The sequence below is a fragment of the Thermobia domestica genome, chromosome 11 (assembly GCF_964235325.1).
Source record: "Thermobia domestica chromosome 11, izTheDome1.hap1.1, whole genome shotgun sequence".
In the NCBI taxonomy this organism is placed as follows: Eukaryota; Metazoa; Arthropoda; class Insecta; order Zygentoma; family Lepismatidae; genus Thermobia; species Thermobia domestica.
Window position 1 is genome coordinate 239,856,410 of NC_137464.1, and position 21,847 is coordinate 239,878,256.

General features: G+C 36.3%; 1 protein-coding gene across 1 annotated transcript in view; it reads left to right on the forward strand.

Annotated features, from left to right (window-relative positions):
* LOC145663792 (uncharacterized) overlaps positions 1-21,847 on the forward strand; it is a 59,535-nt gene that overhangs the window by 24,817 nt on the left and 12,871 nt on the right. Inside the window, exon 3 of the mRNA XM_081729883.1 lies at positions 1,577-1,682. Coding sequence (XP_081586009.1) covers positions 1,577-1,682 — 106 coding nt within the window. The remainder of the gene's footprint in view (positions 1-1,576; positions 1,683-21,847) is intronic.

Genomic DNA, 21,847 nt, shown 5'->3' on the forward strand with positions numbered 1-21,847 from the left:
CGTGCTTTGGACATAACATCTCCAGTCCTGGTCATCTCTGAAAGAAATACTGTTTAAATGCAAGAGAATAAGCAAAATATCATTTTTATCATCTGGGTTACCGAGTCTCAGTCGAATTTCCGGGTCACTATGGGTTTAAATCCTCGATCCAGTGGTGGTCCATAAGCTAACCAACATCATCCGACTGACACTATGATCCGTTTTAGCTTTAGCGTGTTCGTACTCTTTTGTGCAAATTATAACGTTATATTAGCAAGAAATGGAAGTGATTTTGGATATTCGGTACAGATAAGTCTTCGGAAAAGACTAGAAAATGGTAACCTCTTTGGTTATTTGAAAACAAAATTTTATTTATACTAGTTCGACACAAATTCGTTTCCATCTTATAATTCAATGTGATTTATTCACGTTGAAATTTGAAACATGCAAGGTACACTACATCTACAAATAACATCCAATTTGCCATTTGAACATTTGTAACTTTGCATTATGATACGGTTTGTACTTTTAATATAGAATATTTCAGATAACATTTTACCAGCAAAATAGCAATCATTCAATTTTATCTTTCTTTCTTTCTTCCTTTTTCTTTTCTTTTTTATTTTTTTTCACTTTGCATTAGTAGTCTGAAATGGAAGATATGACCTACACTACCTACTGGGTTTATTAGAATGTAGTTTGCATCAGTACGTCCAATGAACACTACCGAATTTACAACCGAACAAACACGCAGAAACGAAGCATGTGTGTTAAACTGTTGACATTATCTTAAATTTGTCTGTGAGATCTACAGTTCTACTGGAAATTGAGTATGCTATCGTTTTTGAAAGTGACTTAGTGAATGTTTCAAGCATCTTCTGTGTATTCGAACAGTCCTGAAAAAATATATAAAACAAACATTATTTCTATATTACTGTTGGATTTCTGGTAAGGGAACTTTATAATGTTAGGTTCTTTTTCTTGGTAAGTTTAAAATTCCACATTTTTATCTGTTCTCCCTTTTCTTTTTCTTCGTCTCTCGCCTCGTCTGTCTCTCTCTCTCTCTCTCTCCCTCTCTCTCTGCCTCATTTGTGAACCTCTGTGTAATAGACATTCATTGGTTTCAATTTTTCATCGTGTGTGTTTCAGTTTCTCCCTAGATTAATTTATGAATCTTATTTCGTCTCGGTTTTGTTATTTCATTTTATCGATACTAATACATGTGTAGTTTTAAATCAGAATTGCGTTCATGTTGTTAGCTAATTTTAGTATGGGAGAGAAGAAAGGAGGAGAGGGAGGGTCTCTCTCTACCAGACACGATTATGGGATAAGAAGGTGTATATTGGGTGGCCTAGCTGCACGGCGTTAAGTGTCGCAATATTTTTGATGCGGAGTGTACAAACATACTACAGTTCTTCTTGAGCTAAAATATGCAATTACTTACTTTTTAAAGCCATCTGAGTTTTAAAACGGATTAATGATGCACAGGCTTGGCACAGGTTTGAAAAACTTAATCAGATGAATACTGATTGTCCTTGATTCATAGAGATTACTTTAATTTATTGCTTGATTTGGCAGTAATTAATCATATTTTCAGATGTGGAATAGTTTAGGAATGCTTATGGCAACGACTGGAACAGACACAGTTGAGAACTACAACTCCACACATGTTCCAGGGCTCTTAGGAAATATTAAAGCTGGAGGTAAGGCACATGTAAAAGTTTTTTCCTTTCTTATTTATTATTCTTCATTTAGATCATTTGCACCAAAACATATTTCAACTCCTAACCAACGTGGAAGTGTAATTAGTGATAACTAGAGCAACCCATATTATGCTTTATTTTTTGTTTAATTATGCTTTATCGTTTTCCAAATTATGCTTTATTGTTAATTTCAATCATTGTTTTACATTAATCGTGTATAATGTATAATATTTACTATACATTAAATGTTCTAAATATCTTGATGTGCTTATTAATATTTTATACAACCAGTTTCGTTCATATTTAATAATCTTTCTACTTAATACACTGTACAGAGATATGCTTTACTCGAGTCACCTTTTTGTCACTTGTGTGCTCCATAAAGGTGCATATATACAGAAAGGGAAACAAAAGATGTCACCAAAAAGTACAGAAAGTGCTCAAGTTCAAGAGATACACATAACAATATAGTGTGGAGTTCTTGTGTACTATTCACTGTTGGTGGGAAGCTTTCTTTTTTTTTCCTTTCTCCACATCAAAGGATTACACCGAAATAAAAAATAAGCTTTTCATTGTTTCATTGTTACGTTCTCAATGTTTTGCATTATAAATATTGGTTTAACAAAATATTAATACAGTATATTAAACTTGCAGTTAAACAGAATTTTCCAAGAATTGTTCTAATAGAATTTTCCAAGAATTGGGCTATATATTTTAAATTATGCTTTATGCTTTATTTCCTAAAATAATGCTTTATTATGCTTTTAAAATTAGTTTCTTCTGGACCCTTAGACAACCACAACCATGTTCAAGGTACCAACCATATGCGTGAATTGTTGTTATACTTTTTATGCTTTTTATGCTTTTGGGTTGGCCTAGTGATAAGATAGATTGACTATGTCATTTCTTTTTTTATGGAGGAGAAACGTGAGCATTTTGGATAGAGAAGATACACATAATACAGCTCTGAAAAAAAAAGTTCTGTGCAGTGGACCTTAGGATATGGATTCGATATATTTGTTACACAGAATCCAAATTTCACAACCACAGGACGATTGGCCGTGTCAGTTCCTTTCCTTCGGCAAAAAACTTGAGCGATTTTGGACAGTCAGGAAGGAGACACGTAATACAACTATGCCAAAAAAAAAGTTCTGTGCAGCGGTCCGCAGGGTATGAATCCGATGTATTTTGTTATACAGAATCCAAATTTCAAAACCCCAGGACGATTGACCGTGTCAGTTGCTTTTTATGGGCGAAAATTTGTGTTCTCCCTATCCAAAATCGCTCAAGTTTTTCGCCCATAACAAAACATTGACACAGTCAATCGTCCTGGGGTTTCGAAAGTTGGATTCTGTATAACAAAATACATCGAATCCATACTATGGGGTCTGGTGCACTTTTTTGTATTGTTGTGTTATGTGTATCCTTCAGCTATCCAAAATCGCTCAGATTTTTCGCCCATAACAAAACATTGACACAGTCAATCGTTCTGGGGTTTCGAAAGTTGGATTCTGTATAACAAAATACATCGAATCCATACTTTGGGGTCTGGTGCACTTTTTTGTATTGTTGTGTTATGTGTATCCTTCAGCTATCCAAAATCGCTGATTTTTCGCCCATAACAAAACATTGACACAGTCAATCGTTCTGGGGTTTCGAAAGTTGGATTCTGTATAACAAAATACATCGAATCCATACTCTGGGGTCTGGTGCACTTTTTTTGTATTGTTGTGTTATGTGTATCCTTCAGCTATCCAAAATCGCTGATTTTTCGCCCATAACAAAACATTGACACAGTCAATCGTTCTGGGGTTTCGAAAGTTGGATTCTGTATAACAAAATGCATCGAATCCATACTCTGGGGTCTGGTGCACTTTTTTGTATTGTTGTGTTATGTGTATCCTTCAGCTATCCAAAATCGCTGATTTTTCGCCCATAACAAAACATTGACACAGTCAATCGTTCTGGGGTTTCGAAAGTTGGATTCTGTATAACAAAATACATCGAATCCATACTTTGGGGTCTGGTGCACTTTTTTGTATTGTTGGGTTATGTGTATCCTTCAGCTATCCAAAATCGCTGATTTTTCGCCCATAACAAAACATTGACACAGTCAGTCGTTCTGGGGTTTCGAAAGTTGGATTCTGTATAACAAAATACATCGAATCCATACTCTGGGGTCTGGTGCACTTTTTTGTATTGTTGTGTTATGTGTATCCTTCAGCTATCCAAAATCGCACAAATTTTTCGCCCATAACTAATATTTGACACGATCCGATCTTCCTGGGGTTTCAAAATGTGGATTCTGTGTAATAAAATGCATCGAATCCATACTCTGGGGTCTGGTGCACTTTTTTTGTATTGTTGTGTTATGTGTATCCTTCAGCTATCCAAAATCGCTGATTTTTCGCCCATAACAAAACATTGACACAGTCAATCGTTCTGGGGTTTCGAAAGTTGGATTCTGTATAACAAAATACATCGAATCCATACTCTGGGGTCTGGTGCACTTTTTTGTATTGTTGTGTTATGTGTATCCTTCAGCTATCCAAAATCGCTGATTTTTCGCCCATAACAAAACATTGACTCAGTCAATCGTTCTGGGTTTTCGAAATGTGGATTCTGTATAACAAATACATCGAATCCATACTCTGGGGTTTGGTGCACTTTTTTTGTATTGTTGTGTTATGTGTATCCTTCAGCTATCCAAAATCGCACAAATTTTTCGCCCATAACTAATATTTGACACGATCCGATCTTCCTGGGGTTTCGAAATGTGGATTCTGTGTAACAAAATGCATCGAATCCATATCCTGGGGTAAGGTGAACAAAACTTTTTATTTATTTATTTATTTATTTATTTATTTTTGTGAAACTGTGTAATTATGAAAACGATAGAAACATTCATGTACCGCAACACGTAGTCTTGCGAGCTACAAACACTAAACGCCTGTAACTGACTCTTCTTAGTGCTGTAATTGCATGTAACACTTCCCAGGTGTAACACTCCGATTTTGATAAAATTTTGCAGGTAGATAGTACGCATGAAATAAACGAATACTTTATATATATATATTTTTTTTTCTGCGGATAAACAGTTTTAGGGGCCAAAAGAACTCAACCAAAATTGTGGAAGTTAACACCCGAAAGGCAAGAAGAAGTGCATCGAAGTGAATCTGACATACTGTTATTAGCACTTTTAATATTTCATAATCAAAGGTTTAGAAGGGTCCATGCCCCAGCCAACTTTTTTTTTTTTTTTTAAGGAAATTGCGAAACACGTATTCCTTCATTTTACGTCTACAATATCTATCCTCAATTTCATTCACTTCGGTCCACTTCTTCTTGCCTTTCAGGTGTTAACTTCCACAATTTTGGTTGAGTTCTTTTGGCCCCTAAAACCGTTTTTCTGCAGAAAATAAAAAACAAGTATTTGTTTCTTTTAATTTTTTTTTATTTTATTTTATTTTTTTTTTTTTGCATATTGTCCCTACACAAAGTTTCGTTACAACTCTTCATGTCCCTTAGGCACTTCCGACATACTGTTAGTAGCACTTTTGTTATTTCGTGATCGAAGGTTTCCAGGGGTTCGTGGCCCACCCAATCGTTTTTCCACATTTTACGTCTACAATATCTGTGTTCAATTTCATTTACATCGGTCCACTTCTTCTTGCCTTTCGGGCGTCAACTTTTAAAATTTTGGTTGAAGTCTTTTGGCTCCTAAACCCGTTTTTCCACAGAAAATAAAAAAACACGTATTCGTTTATTTTATGTGCAATATCTACCTGCCAAATTTTATCAAAATCGGAGTGTTACATTTGGGAAGTGTTACATGTTGGTGAGAGCAAGGTGTTGAAGTACTGCGCGTGTTTAATATTTTACATGTTAGAATAGAGTAAAAAAATAACTATGTTAATTGAACACAAATGTTGAGTATTATCCGATTTGTGTTAAATGATGACACATGATTAGTGGTACTTGAACTCCATCGTAACCTGAAGTAGTGTTAAAATGGTGGTCATCAAAATAATCTACCTGACATCATGAGGTGTCATTTTAGTAATCAAGTATTGGTGTTATATTACAAACAGTTACCAAACAAATAATTTTACATAAACATTTTGCTTCTTATTAAACAGACATGACTTTTATGAGGATATTAAATGCGATATAAATTATTTGTAAGTTGTTGCGAGAAAGGAAATATAGTTGGCGACGTAGAGAAACATAGTGAACATCGGAACAACAGATGGCAGCACTTCTATTCATGTAAATGTCAGAAAATGCATACGCTTACAAAACCATTTTCATGAAAGATTACAAGAAACGTAATACGTTGTTCGTTATTTGATATTTACTTGTTTATTGACAAATTGCAAGACTAATGCCCAATTACAATATGCATTACAAATTCTACTAAAAATTAAAACTCACTATAATATACAAATTCCATAATAATACAGAAGAAATACATTTACAGAAAAAATTAAATATACATATCTAGGTAGTACGTAAAAGATTGAAAAATAGTGTACAGTCATTTCATATACAGTTCAAACAATTTTTGCTAAAAGTGTTCAATGTACGCACGATTCGTCACACGGCACACATCCAGTCGATAGACGAGAAAGCCTATAAACTTTCCCAATGATTATGATACCGAACACATTCAATTTAGGGGACTCTCGTCTCAACTGTACCATCTTGTGGGCATTTGCTGACCCCCAGATGCGAACATTATGAGTGTTCACATCGCTATTTAGGTAAAATATTAATTCATCACTGAAGACGACACGATCCAGAAAATTTTAATCGTCATGCAGCAACATTTCATTGGCAAAGTTGGTACGTAAACAGTAGTCTGTAGGCTTCAGAGCTAGTAGCAACTGCAAACGATAAGGACGTAGTTGTAAAGGTCTCCTTAAAATTCTCCACACAGACATAACTACAGATTCAGTGTTGCAAAATGTGTAAAACAAAAAGATTTCTGCTTACAAGTCGCCATCATTGCTACTATTACTTTCTAGCGGCAGACAGAGGAAGCAATGTATGCGCATGCGTGCATACAAAACTGTGAGTTCCTCTTTCATGTGATGCATTGTTTATAATTGTAAGTTAATTGTAATAAATGCTACAAAACCTTAAAGCCCCGATATTCATTTTGAAACACCCTGTATATTCTCATTAAACTTTTCATTATGACGATACATGATATCGTTAATGTGATATAGTCGAAAATTAAGTCTTAAATTTTATTTTCTATTTAATTAAAATATGATCGAAATGTGAGGTATACATCAGTCGATAAATAAGATCGAGCTGAACGAAATAACATATTTCAGAGAAAATCTTCATGCATAGTTCTCGAGAAAATAAAGGGGACCACGCTATGTCGCTAAAATATCCGTATGCCGCCAATAATATTCGTTGTTAACAATAATTTGCCATTCTTATTTCGCTGAAAGAAATTTTGATTTAGTATTTATGTACTCTATTCGTATCAAAATACTCTGTTACAGGCCCGTAACCATGCATAGAAGTTTGGGGGGAGGCCATGAATAAGATAGTTGGGGCTAAGTCATTAAAAATTCTCTTACAAATATCTAAACTGTTATTTTTGTATCAAGGGCGCCGATTTCTATGTAAATTTTTTGGGGGGGCATTCAGATGCAGAAGGTATATATATGAGAATTTTAAGACAAATTGCATTCAAATTATGCCAAATATTGTATATTCATAAATACAATAGGGAGCTCGGGCCCCCCAGGATCGGTGCCCTTGTTTTGTATTAATAATAGCATTTTGTATTGAGGTCTGTAGGGGCCATGAAAAGTTTAGGGGGAGCACGCCTCCTATCCCCCTCTAGTTGCGAAGTCTGCTCTGTTAACTACGAGCAGACTTCGTAGTTGTGAAAGAAAACAAAAATTAACGAAGATAAAAAAGCTAATGTAATAGTTGGAGAGGAGTCGCTAAAATTAATTCTCTTTAACGAGGACGATTACGAAAGATCACTTACTGATTGAAATCCAGATTATTTTCCAATAGAGTAACTTCCAATAAACCTTTTGTTATTGTTAATTATTCCATATCGGACTCCCGAAGAAAACTCATCGAAACAACTTATTGACCGTGCCAATAGCGACTACTCTCAATCATGACTCCGTTTTCTTTCATTTAGAAATAGGAAAGAAAGGGAAGAAAGTAGAAGGGTAAAAGAAGGAGGTAGGTAAAGAAGAAAGAAAAGAAATAGGGTATTTTAATGAGAAACAGATTACTGGATAATTCCGGAAATATAGTAAAAGGTCGGGAAAGTCGTTGAAAGATGAATCATTCTAAATGTTATTAACAACTAATCAATTTTGGAATGCTTCGGAATAGACACATGTTCCCTCATACCACCCAGACCTAGCTCCAGGCACCACGATCATGGGGTTGCCCAGACCTAGACCTGGAAATGAGAAAAGTGAAATTTAATTCTTTGTAAAGTTATTCCAACCGGTGATTGATAACTATCCAGCATCTGAACTCTGTCCTCTAGGATCGACCACACATATGAATTAGCCGAGGAAAAAAAAAATCACACTTATCAACTCAATATAAATTTATGTATCGCATCAATAAAAGTTTCAACTTCCTGGAAGAAAGATGTCGTATTTAGGCTTATCCTGCTATTTTTGCTTCACTCCTCGAGCCGATTTAAACCATTAGTGACGGTCCTTCATGACCTAGGTTATTTACCTTAACACATATATTAAAACATGACACATATATTACGGATGTTAATATGACAAATGATATCACTAAAATTACTTATATTAAATCTATCATGCATTCACACGCTCACTCACTCAGGACAGTGTATATATGTTTAAAGGAAACCAACTAACTACAAAGGTACAAATAGTTTATTACATTCATAGTGAAAAAAAAAGGACAAAACACATAATTATGAAGAAAATATTAAACGCACAAGTTCTTGGTTATATATTAATAGAGTACATAGTGTTATATTTTAGTAATTTTTTATATATTCAATCATATTGACAAACGAAAAAGAAAGGAAAACAAAAAGAAAATAATTACACGTATCATATCTTAGGCATGCTAAAGCAAAATGATGATTTGCGACATACGCAAAAGAAAAAAACTTATTTCACTTAAAAAAAAAATTGGACAAAGAGGAAAGAAAAAAAACTTTTTGGTGTATTAGAACTTATATGAGTCTCTACCTCACGTCGAGATATTAAAATATTAATAATTTCGAGCGTCCAAATCACAACTCACGCACTAGTCGTAGTGTCCAAAACGTTTCGCTCCATTTAACTTAGTTTGTGGTCATTTATATATATATCTATATGTATATATATATATATATATTGGTTTACAAAACCATTCGTCGTCTATATTTGGTTTGTAACTGGTAACAGTTTATATCTGCAATCGCACACTGCTACGTCTATACCCATCTAGGGATTTCGAGAAAATAACTTTCACTAGAGGAAGTTTCTCTTCTTAGACGGTCTATTTCCAAATTTATTAATCGAATAATTTCAAGTTATTTATCCAACACTGGGACACTTCACGAGACCTTTCATTAGGATCACTTTCGTATATGTTTATACATGGTTCGGATTTAAAAAAAAATGATCTTCCACAGGTGTACGGAGTATGATGGTTCAAATTGAGGATAAAAAAAAACTGGTCAAGTCATAGGATACACATGTAGGTGAGAAGGATTCAAGGTGCACTTTCCACAATGGTTTTAGGTTAATTGTCCAGGGATAATATTTGTTATGATGGGGGTTACGTTTAGACCTGCCGATATTTTTTCAATGCATGCCATTATATAATTACAGAGGTTATCACTTACATTGATTCAGAAGAAAAGGAAAATTACTTAAGTGCACGGCGGTATTCTTAACAAAATCTACATTCTTAAATTCGTCGGAAGACTTCTGGTAAACTATAGCAACCAATACACGTCTAGGGGGGACAGACACGAGCGCTCTTACATATATTCATAATACATTTAATATCATACTTTTACTTTAACATCATATTCACATACTAATTACACATACATTTCGAAGTATTTATTTCTCTCTCTCTATATATATATATTTATAATAAATGCGCACACATTTAAATTAATCATCCCCAACAATAAAATTTTACAAGGTTGCAACATTGTCCAAGAAAACAAATGACTTCCAACATTACATTTGGAAACAAATTAAATTTTATCTGATACCGCGCGTCTATAAATTTTTAACTTTTATATAATCAATTCGTGTTTAAATCATGAAGGAAAAAAAAACTTTGTGAGGCAGGCACGTAACACAGAACATTTCTAGATATAACTAGGTAAATCAAAAAACAATTTCTGGGCCCAGGTTAACTACAAAGTAATCGAAAACCAAAACAGAAAGGAAAGTGACCAACGGATTAAAAAAAAACTTAAGAGGAACGACGGTGAAAGAACGTAATCGAAGTGTCGTCAAATACTAAGTCTTTGTTCATTTCAGCGATAGGTCAAAATGTGATGGAGGACCCAATCATTATCTACTCCATTCATGAATCGTGTCTCGCAACGTCTCAGCTGGTAATTTCAGATCAGAGTTGTACGTTAAATAAATCGTAAGTAACAAGTTCAAAATCTTGGGGGGGGGGAAGGTTGAAAAAAATTAAAAAAACTTGAAGAAATGAAGACAGAGAGAGAGATAGAGAAGAAGGAAGACGAAGAATAGGGGCGCCAAAGACTTAAGTGAGAAATAACTAACGCTACAAAGTTAGAAGTCGAATTTCGCTCTCAACAAAATCCATAGCCAAAATATTCTTAACATGCCAAAAAGGGTGGTCTACTCAAATACGTAGACTCAAGGGGCGCCCTGCTGCCAAGGATGCAAGTTCTGTGTCCATCAGATCCCAATCCCACAAGAGTTGGCTTGTAAGATTGAAATCCGATCCCCGTATCCGGCCCAGACCAGCAGAAAAAAAGGAGGGGGGGAAAGGGACCAGGTAACTGCGTCCCCAATTTTGAAATCTCTAAGTAAAAAAAAATATTCGACCCCTTAGAAAAAACTAAGAAGGTTCGAGGACAGTAATGAAACTAGAATAGAAGTATTATCTAAGATATCCCTAACTAATGATTTGCCGAAATAAAAAAAAAAATTAAATAAACTGAATTTTGGATCGGTGATTTCTATGCCAAACTTCACCGATAGCTACCCCGCGCAGACACGCCACAGTCTGGGATGTCGTTAATTTCCCTCGTCTAATTAAACTAAGAAAAGAAATGAAAATACTTAAAGGGACTAGGGGTCGACATCCGGGTACGCGAAAATAAATTTCAATAACTAATTGTTTTAATTCTGTACCCAGTCAGAGCTGTCGCCTCCATGAACATTGTAAGCTAGCCTGAGTAGGTAACGTGAAGAAAAAAAAAATCTCACGGAGTGGTACATTCTATTTTTAAAACCGACCAGAAGATATGATTCACTACAGCCCTGTTGTCTAACTACTATTGTCTTTTCATAATTTATTATTCAATATGTCTAGTCAGCGATTATATGATGCTACCCATTCTATCAGATGGTATTACTATGGTTGATTACTATTATGACACATAAACTACAAAGTATTACCGTAGTCCGACTATATATCGCCCTCCGGTCCGCGTGATATTATGGTACAGGGGTCAGAACCTGAGATGTTTGTAGTTACACGTATCTATTCAATATCTATATATCAACACGCGGCGAAGTATTCACTGGGCTACTATATATTTAACTATATGGGTGTCCTATATTCTATATTCATTTACTACAATATTCATATACTTATTAATATTCATATTCACATTAATATTCATTTGCCACGACGCTATATTCTACAAACACCCTGTTTCCTCTATCTACGCCCAGCCTATTTACACATTTCATCATAATACTTTAAAATCTATAATCACTACAAACATTTTCCCATTCCGATCACCGCACGACAACCTCACTCGAACCCAAGACTCTTTTACCACACACACAATACTATGTAATACTTGGTAGCTTTATTAAGAACGAAAGAAAAAAAATCCTATGTATGTTCACTGAAAATAGAATTATCTGCGATAATGTCTAATGTTTATAAAATTCTGCATCAACAATGAAATTCTACAGCCACGAAGAAAAATGGACATTTAATATATTTTCAAAGCGAAGAACTAGCATCATATCGCCCGACTTCTGTTAAAAATTTACGTATTGTTTATTTATTTAAATATTTAGATTTCTAGACTATGCAGAATGTTGAAACTTTCAGAATATATTAATTTTGGGTCACTTGACCTAACTGTACATTCATATGGGCTGTGAATTATACCTTCTAGGTTTTATTTCGGAAAGAAAGGTCAATTTCATGAAAACTAAATCACTAAGCACCTCGACGGAAGAATGGCGGTTAGTACTGACTTTTGACACTAGGGCTAGCGAGGATATAATGAACCCTTGAACAACTGAATGTGACCTTGTACACGGAATTATTATACTATATTACGTTCACTTAATGACGGAGTAATAAAAATTTATCGCATAGTAAATACTACACTGTCCAACACACTCTTTCATCACTTAATTATCACTATCACTGATACTACATTACAAATATACACATACTACTCGAACTACAAGACACATCATGCCACATTCATACTACACACTACATTAATACATGTTATACTAATAAATATACACAGAAATCATTCAGATTTCACCATGTTAAATCGGCTCTATGAAAGGTAACGAAAGGAAAGAAATGAACAGGGCCAACTGGCCCTTATATTTACTAAATCATATTCTTTACTCGACCTATTTAATCGATACCCTGAGGGGACATATCGGAGTATTAGCTAGCAATAGGACCCCTGCCCTGAAGGGGCAGGAACCCGGAACAAACTACATATTTAACTCATCCCGCTGGAAGCCGTACTCCCAATTTGGGAGTCAGATAGGAGCCCTTACTGAAATTTACACGTGCATTGTGATTACTGGACTGACTACCACAAAATTAAATACCGCCATGTTACTAATAAATAAATACAAAAAGAAATCACATCCACTACATACACGAACACAAACGGTAGTGAGGCAGGCCTTACGTAACTAGAAAAGGAATAATTTTAAGGATAAGAATATTTTAAGGGAGAAAACACCACTCCTCCGAAACTGTTTATAGATTCCTAAGAAAACTCGCAAACTGATGCACTTTACAAAGCCTGTCCATAACTAACAATATCTGCACAACATGGCGTCATCTATTTTTTATTTCTTCAGTCCGGTTTTTACTAGGAAAAACTAACAAATTATGGCTCCGTAGCTTCCTGCTTGGTAGTTATTCGACTATTATATTAGTTTTACCTTTTACTGCAGTTTTTCTCACTCCGTTGCGACCTTTTAAGCTCGACGATCGAAATCTGGCTGTTGTCAGCAAGATTTTCCGGCTTGGAATGGAATAATTGCGCCCTAATATCATAGCGTGGGTTTATCATCCAATCAAAACTAAGCATTTTGGCGGTGGGGCTTTGAAACGAATAAAATTTGGTAAAATCTGGATTAAACTAGATTTTAGAAGGACCTAGGTATCTAAAAGAGAGGTGAAGGGTGGTCCTAAAAATTCTGTCGAATTTTAGATTGGTTATTTGATCTGGAAAGTTTCGTCCAATAGTGGATCTATATTTTCGGATAGCACTGACACCGTAAGAATTGTAATAATCCATTTACATATACATATGCAAGACTTATAACTAATTTAAAATATAAATAAAGATATTGATTCCCAAAACTATCATTCCCAATGAATTTTTTACAGTTTTTCCATGTTAATTTGAAATAGAATAACAAATAAAATTTACGGATTATCTGAACAGCCAGAAATTTTTTGTTAAACGTCAAGTACAGTCGGTGCAAAAAATTTCGGGCACCCTCCTATTAAAAACATAATTTCACTAGACTGTAATGGTATATTACAGTTCCCCGGCGTCGTTAAAAAAAAAATTTGTTTGAATAACAAAATTTTGTTGAATAGAATTAACATGTATTAATACTCATAAACTAACTACTCACTCATACTCTCATGCACTCAAATGAGACAGTGTAACATTCACTTTGGGTATTGAGATAGAAGTTCCCGTTTTTTGTCCTCGGTACAGTTGAAAAGCTTAAGATTCTGGAAATTGTGAGTTCCGATACTTTCACCTTTTAGATTGTGTAATACGGCGCAATTTTTCAATAACTTAACTGCTAAAAACGGGCCGGTGTAGACTTTCATCCATTTTGCTGATTCATGCTTTATAAGTGAGGATAAGTTATGCAGTTTCAACATCACTAATTGCCCTTCTTGCAGATTTATAGCGTTTGACGACTGTTTAACATGACTTTTTAATTTTACCTCTACTTCAGCATATCGGAAACGGTTATCTACGGAATCTAACTCTTTGGGCCATGGGAACACTTTCCTATAGCTATCAACGGCAGAATAACTAAGAAAGCGTTCCGCAGGCGTACAGCCAATACTGGAACAATATGAATTATTTAGGAGGTCCTGAATTTTGACTAAGTACTTGTGCCAAGTGGTTTGATCCTCATGACACCATAATCTAACTAACCTATTGAGTTCTTTATGGCTACGTTCTGTAACGCCGTTAGCCTGCGGGGAATAACTGGAAGTTTTCTTATGTTTAATTTTGTATTTGTTACAAAAGTCCTGCCATAACTTAGATTGGAACTGCGGTCCTTTATCGGATAAAAATTCCTGTGGGTAGGGCAATAGATGAAAGTATCGTCTCTCTAATACTGTGATTATTTCCTTAGTATGAGCCTTTTTCAGTGGGAGGAAGGTAACGAAACGAGAATAGATATCTGTTAAAGATAAAATATAATAATATCCCTGACTGGGTGGCAATTTTCCAATAAGATCCACCCCCAGAGTCTCATGGGGTACGGTGGCTTGAATATGATATTCCTGCTTAGCTATAGCACGGTTTGTAAACTTTGTTTCGGCACATTCTATGCAATTTCGTATGAAGTTTTTAATCGTGGTTTTTTGGTTTTTCCAATAAAATATAGCTCGACAAAAACGATAACACTTTTGAACTCCAAAGTGACCGGTAGAATGGACAACACTGATAATTTGGGGTATACAACTCTGCGGTATCACTAAGAGCCATTTCTGAATACGCAAAGGTTTAATATAAATTAACCCACAGTACATTGTTACTCTGTCCAGATTATGGTTGTTTTCATATTGCTTTAACAGGTTCTTACATAATTCATCTGTTCTTTGATTTTCTCGAATAAAGTCTAGATTAATATCAGCATCCTGCGTTTTGGTTAAAAAATGAACATAATGTGTTTCGGGCTCAAGCAATACCTCAGGTGGGTATCTGCTAATTGTGTCGGCTACAAAATTTTCTCGGCCTGGGCAGTGTTGGAAAATTAAGTCAAATTTCTGTAATTTCAATATAATGCGGGTGGTTCGTGGCTCAAGGTTCTTTTGGGTGAATGCATGCGTGACTGCTGCGTTATCCGTATGGACATAAGTAGTACGACCCATGATATACTGCTCAAAATGTTCACAGAGGAACAGGACTGACAGGAGTTCCAGCTGAGATATTGAAAGAGACAACTCATAGGGTTTCACCCGTCGACTGGCATATCCAATGACGTTAGGATTATCTTTATCTGAAGGATATTGTGCAAGTAGGCCAGCCAAATTTTCCATGCACGCATCACTATGGATGTGAAAAGGCAAGGAGAAATCTGGCTGACTTAATGCAGGTGGATTACTAAGAAGAGTTCTCAGTTTATTGAAAGTTTCCAAGGCTTCGTCGTTCAGTACGAATTTCTGATCCTTTTTCAGGAGTTGATACAGATTAGCAGTGAGACCAGAAAAATTTGGGATAAATTTTCGCCTCCATCCTATAAGCCCTAAAAACTTCTGTAATGCTTTCTTAGATTTCGGTACTGGAAAACAACGAATTGGCTCATTGAGTCGAGGGTCAACCCTTATTGTTCTGCCACTAATTATATGTCCTAAAAATTTGATTTCCCGTGCAAAGAACTTACATTTCTTGAAATTTAATGAAAAATTTGCTTGTTTAAAGATTTCGAAAGTTCTCTCTAGATGAATCAAATGCTCTTCTTCAGTAGTTGATTTTACTAGTACATCGTCTAAGTACAAAATAACAAAAGAACGGGTCGAGTCATTAAAAAATTTTGTCATTACTGATTGAAATACAGCAGGACTACTTTTCAGCCCCTGTGGCAGAACAGTAAGGCAATATTGTCTTCCCTTGTACACAAAACTGGTGCATTGGTAAGAGTCTGGGTGTAAACTGATCCCATAATATGCACTTGACGCGTCAAACGACGAAAACCACATTGCCTGCGAAACACGGTGTAGTAACTCATTGATAGGTTCTACCTGCACCTGTGGAGATATAATTTTTGAGTTGGTAGCCCTCAGATCTAAAACTGGACGTACACCGCCAGAGGCCTTCCGGACGACATGAATAGGATTTCGATATGGAGACATTTGTTCTATTGCTATCCCCAACCGTAACCATTTATTCAACTCTGCTTCAAACTCAGGTTGTATAGCCTGGGGAACGGAATAACATGGTCCAACAACTGGTTCTTCATCTTTCAACTGTATTTTATAGGGAGGCGCGTTAACGCGGCGTGGGTACTCAGAGAAAAGAGAACGGTACTTTATTAATAATTTCCGAAGACCTGATTTAATCGGTGATGGTAAGTCATCCCGAGTGACAATATATGAATCAATCTCTTGTTCCGAGACATTGCATTCGGTGCCCAGGAGTGGATCCAGCTGATCTCCCCTGTTAACTCCTCCCTTGTGGAGAGGTGTCACTGCACAGGCAGCTTGACAATTTAAACTGGGGTCAAGCATGGGTTGATCCACCACCGGCCATCCTGATTCACCGATTGCAATCTCTTCTACGGGTAATTTCACTAACATGATGTTAGGTCGATCTGTAGGAACAACAACAGTGTTTCCTAAACTATCTTTCATTCTAATCTCTTTCTTTTCCCGGTCAATGATACAATGGAATTTATCTAGAAACGGACATCCCAGTATTAGGTCCGTTCGCAAATACTTTATGACGAAGATGGCTATTTCGAATATATGATTTTGTATGTTTAGGTTAAAATTTTGAACGCCCTGAACCGAAAAACTTTCTTTTCCAGCGAAAGCGCCAAGTGTAAGGCCCGTGTATGGTCTCAATTTAGCGGATGGAAACCGTTGCTTTAATTTTTTCCACACCTCCCAGTCCATTAGGCAGAGCTCCGAGCCACTATCTATTGTAGCGACAAGTTCAACGCCGCCGATACTTCCTCGTAGGCTGGGAGAGGTAGAAAAATAGCGTTCTTCATTTGAAGCAAAGGGTTCCTCATCTATAACAAATTTTATAACAAATTGTAACGAGTCCCGAAATGATAAATTTTGTGTCCACAAATTAGATTTACATTCGTGGTCAGTCTGATTTTTCAAAATAATGGGGTATATTTTCCCGCAACTATCCTCCCCCATTTCATCAGGTAGTTGCGGAATTAGTTTGTCGATTTAACAGCGGTCTCGCGACTATCAATCCCTCGAGTGGCTAGAATTCCATTTCCGCCATTAGTTTGTATTTGCGAAGGGGCAGAATTCTGAGATCTACTTGCACAGCTATTGTTAACATTGCCGTTTTGACCATTACCGTTTTCTCTTCTCTGGTACGCCCCGTTAAAGTTCCTCCTATTATCGTCCCTATTCGGGTTCGATTCCCCCATTGTGCGGTCATAGGGGCGATAACCCCGGCGATTGTTAAACATCGGTCGGTTACGGAACAGACGTCGACCGTTATATTGATTGCTTTCTGAGCCACTCCCACTCGGATAGCGAGATCCAGCTTGGGTGTAACTCAGAAAGTCCGTTTGGCAACTTGCCGTTGCCTTGCTTTTCACGGGTTTCACAACTTTTGCTTGTCGGGCGAAGTACCTCTTTGGTGGGCCTCCAGTTTCTTTCCCACACAGGGCAGCTAGGCGTGACGTAACTTCTCGCACCGTTTGGCACAAGTGGGAAGCAATAGCCCGCGACTCATCTGGTGGAAGAGCGTTCACTATGATGTCTACTAGTTCGGCTTGCGATGGATTCTCTGCAATCTGGTAGTACAGTTCTATGATCTTCCAAGCATAGTCCAGAAGGGACCCATACTTGGCTCGATCATATCTTAAAGATTGGAGGTTGCGTTTCTGAAGCCTCTCTATATGTTCATTGCAGTATTCTTCCTTGAAAAGGATCAGGAAATCGTCAAACGTATGGATTCTATATTTAATAGAAGCAAACCACGCGCCTGATGCTGCAATTAAAAGTTTTTCCACTATTTGTAAACGTTCTCTATCGGTCAGCCGATACATTTCTAAGCACTGCTGCAATCTACGCAGAAAAACACGAGGCTGTCCATTGGTAATATTCCCGTCAAAAGTGGGAAAACGTTCGATGTCCCTCAGCGAAACCTTGGAACCCATACTAACATACGCAGGGGAATAGCTACTGGGAATTAACATATTATCCTGCACAATCGGAGTCGTCACCGGATTTACCACCGACGACGTAGTAGCGGTGTTATAATTACCCATGTAAGTGAAAGGGATTTTGTTGGTCGTATTGAATATGTTGGGCTCCATCCCCGGACCAATCGCACCCGTGAACAACGACTCAGAATGGCACCCATCTCCTCTTCCCGGCAACGCGCTATGTGATTGTATACCTCCATGTAAGGAGGGAGCACTCACGCTAGTGACCGTAGTCGTCACAACACTCGACTGATTCGGCACACTATTAGAATTGAACCACGACTTTGGTTCTGACCGATGCATGGGGTAGTGCGTCGCAATATCCCGTGCATCACCTGACGTTAAATTTTCTTTTCCTGCGCTACATGTAGTTGTTATCGCAGGTAATATTTCTGAGAAATCGCTACCGGGGAAAGGATAGGTTACCTCTGATTTTTCGCGACTAGATTTTGTCATTTCTTTTCGAATATTTACTATGTCGTTCTGAATTTTCGAAATTTTCTGGTCAGTTACTTCCAGTTCGGTTTTCAATGATAAGTCTGACAAGGTTGACTTTAAACTATCAATTTCGGCCTGCTGTGTTTCTAATTTATTGTTAATCTTGTGCAATTTGGTATCTATTTGTTCGATTTCAGAATTTACATTATCTAATTTACCCTCAGTCTCCTGCTGATATTGCTTTAGGGACTGCTGAGCCTCGCATCTGACCAAATCAATTTCAGTAGACGTTTGCTCCCTCAACGTGGTTATTGAGGCAGCAAAGTCCGAACATATGTTGTCAATTTTCTGGGTTAGCACCTCGAATCGAGATTCGGTTTCTCGTTTCGAGGTGTCAAATTTCTCATTTATTTCACGTCTCATCTCTCGGCTATTATTATCTATTTTTTCATTTATCTCGCGGCTATTTTCATTCATTTCGCGTCTCATCTCTCGGCTATTATTATCTATTTTTTCATTTATCTCGCGGCTATTTTCATTCATTTCGCGTCTCATCTCTCGGCTATTATTATCTATATTTTCATTTATTTCGCGTCTCATTTCCTGTAGCATTTGTTGCAATGAAAGGAGGAGAGCGTCATTATTAGATGACCCAGTCTTCCTTTTCTTTTCTTTGGGTTTATCACCAACTGGATCCCCATCTCTTTCATCATCATCGAGGTCAGATATCTCGACTGGAGATATTTGGCCTCGGTTCTTCGGGGTACTATACCCTCGTTCACCGTCCGAATCGGGATGTTCATTTTCCTTTTCAGAGGATAAACTCATGGGTTCACGCGACTGGTGGAGCTTCCCTTCACATTCTTTACAATATTTAACTATTTCACCAGCCCGGACCTTTTCTGCATTTTCAGCAGTATCCTCTAAATTAATACAACTGAAATGAATCCACTTCAGCCCACATTCGTGACACCTCACTAGCCTACGGGAGACGCGAGCTCTTTTCTCACTACTTTCTAATGTACATTGTGTACATGAGACTTCCGCGTTCTCGTGTGATACGACTTCTCTATTGGTTGCCATAGCTTACACCCAAAAAGACACAATATAAACACATGCAATTATATACTTATCAACTAACAAGACTTATTATTCAGGTACTATTCATAAATTAAGGGACTCCTATCTAATTCCCTCCTTGGGTCAACTTCCAGCATTTTCAAATTTTAGAAGTCACTTTAGCAAATTCCTTCATTTCCCCCTTTCTACAGAGAGAGACAAAGATAGCAGAACAGCCAATGACTATAATTATTTAATCTCACTGTGACCTTTTTTTAATTATTCACCTTTTGTGGCCAAGTCAATATGTGCTCGATCCTAAACAGTGTTTAATAAATAATTTCAGATTCGTTACCAGGGAAAACAATTGTTTCCATGGTAACTGTCCGATGTCAACGGTCGCCAAAATTGAAAGAAAACAAAAATTAACGAAGATAAAAAAGCTAATGTAATAGTTGGAGAGGAGTCGCTAAAATTAATTCTCTTTAACGAGGACGATTACGAAAGATCACTTACTGATTGAAATCCAGATTATTTTCCAATAGAGTAACTTCCAATAAACCTTTTGTTATTGTTAATTATTCCATATCGGACTCCCGAAGAAAACTCATCGAAACAACTTACTGACCGTGCCAATAGCGACTACTCTCAATCATGACTCCGTTTTCTTTCATTTAGAAATAGGAAAGAAAGGGAAGAAAGTAGAAGGGTAAAAGAAGGAGGTAGGTAAAGAAGAAAGAAAAGAAATAGGGTATTTTAATGAGAAACAGATTACTGGATAATTCCGGAAATATAGTAAAAGGTCGGGAAAGTCGTTGAAAGATGAATCATTCTAAATGTTATTAACAACTAATCAATTTTGGAATGCTTCGGAATAGACACATGTTCCCTCATACCACCCAGACCTAGCTCCAGGCACCACGATCATGGGGTTGCCCAGACCTAGACCTGGAAATGAGAAAAGTGAAATTTAATTCTTTGTAAAGTTATTCCAACCGGTGATTGATAACTATCCAGCATCTGAACTCTGTCCTCTAGCCGAGGAAAAAAAAATCACACTTATCAACTCAATATAAATTTATGTATCGCATCAATAAAAGTCTCAACTTCCTGGAAGAAAGATGTCGTATTTAGGCTTATCCTGCTATTTTTGCTTCACTCCTCGAGCCGATTTAAACCATTAGTGACGGTCCTTCATGACCTAGGTTATTTACCTTAACACATATATTAAAACATGACACATATATTACGGATGTTAATATGACAAATGATATCACTAAAATTACTTATATTAAATCTATCATGCATTCACACGCTCACTCACTCAGGACAGTGTATATATGTTTAAAGGAAACCAACTAACTACAAAGGTACAAATAGTTTATTACATTCATAGTGAAAAAAAAGGACAAAACACATAATTATGAAGAAAATATTAAACGCACAAGTTCTTGGTTATATATTAATAGAGTACATAGTGTTATATTTTAGTAATTTTTTATATATTCAATCATATTGACAAACGAAAAAGAAAGGAAAACAAAAAGAAAATAATTACATGTATCATATCTTAGGCATGCTAAAGCAAAATGATGATTTGCGACATACGCAAAAGAAAAAAACTTATTTCACTTAAAAAAAAAATTGGACAAAGAGGAAAGAAAAAAAACTTTTTGGTGTATTAGAACTTATATGAGTCTCTACCTCACGTCGAGATATTAAAATATTAATAATTTCGAGCGTCCAAATCACAACTCACGCACTAGTCGTAGTGTCCAAAACGTTTCGCTCCATTTAACTTAGTTTGTGGTCATTTATATATATATCTATATGTATATATATATATATATATATATATTGGTTTACAAAACCATTCGTCGTCTATATTTGGTTTGTAACTGGTAACAGTTTATATCTGCAATCGCACACTGCTACGTCTATACCCATCTAGGGATTTCGAGAAAATAACTTTCACTAGAGGAAGTTTCTCCTCTTAGACGGTCTATTTCCAAATTTATTAATCGAATAATTTCAAGTTAT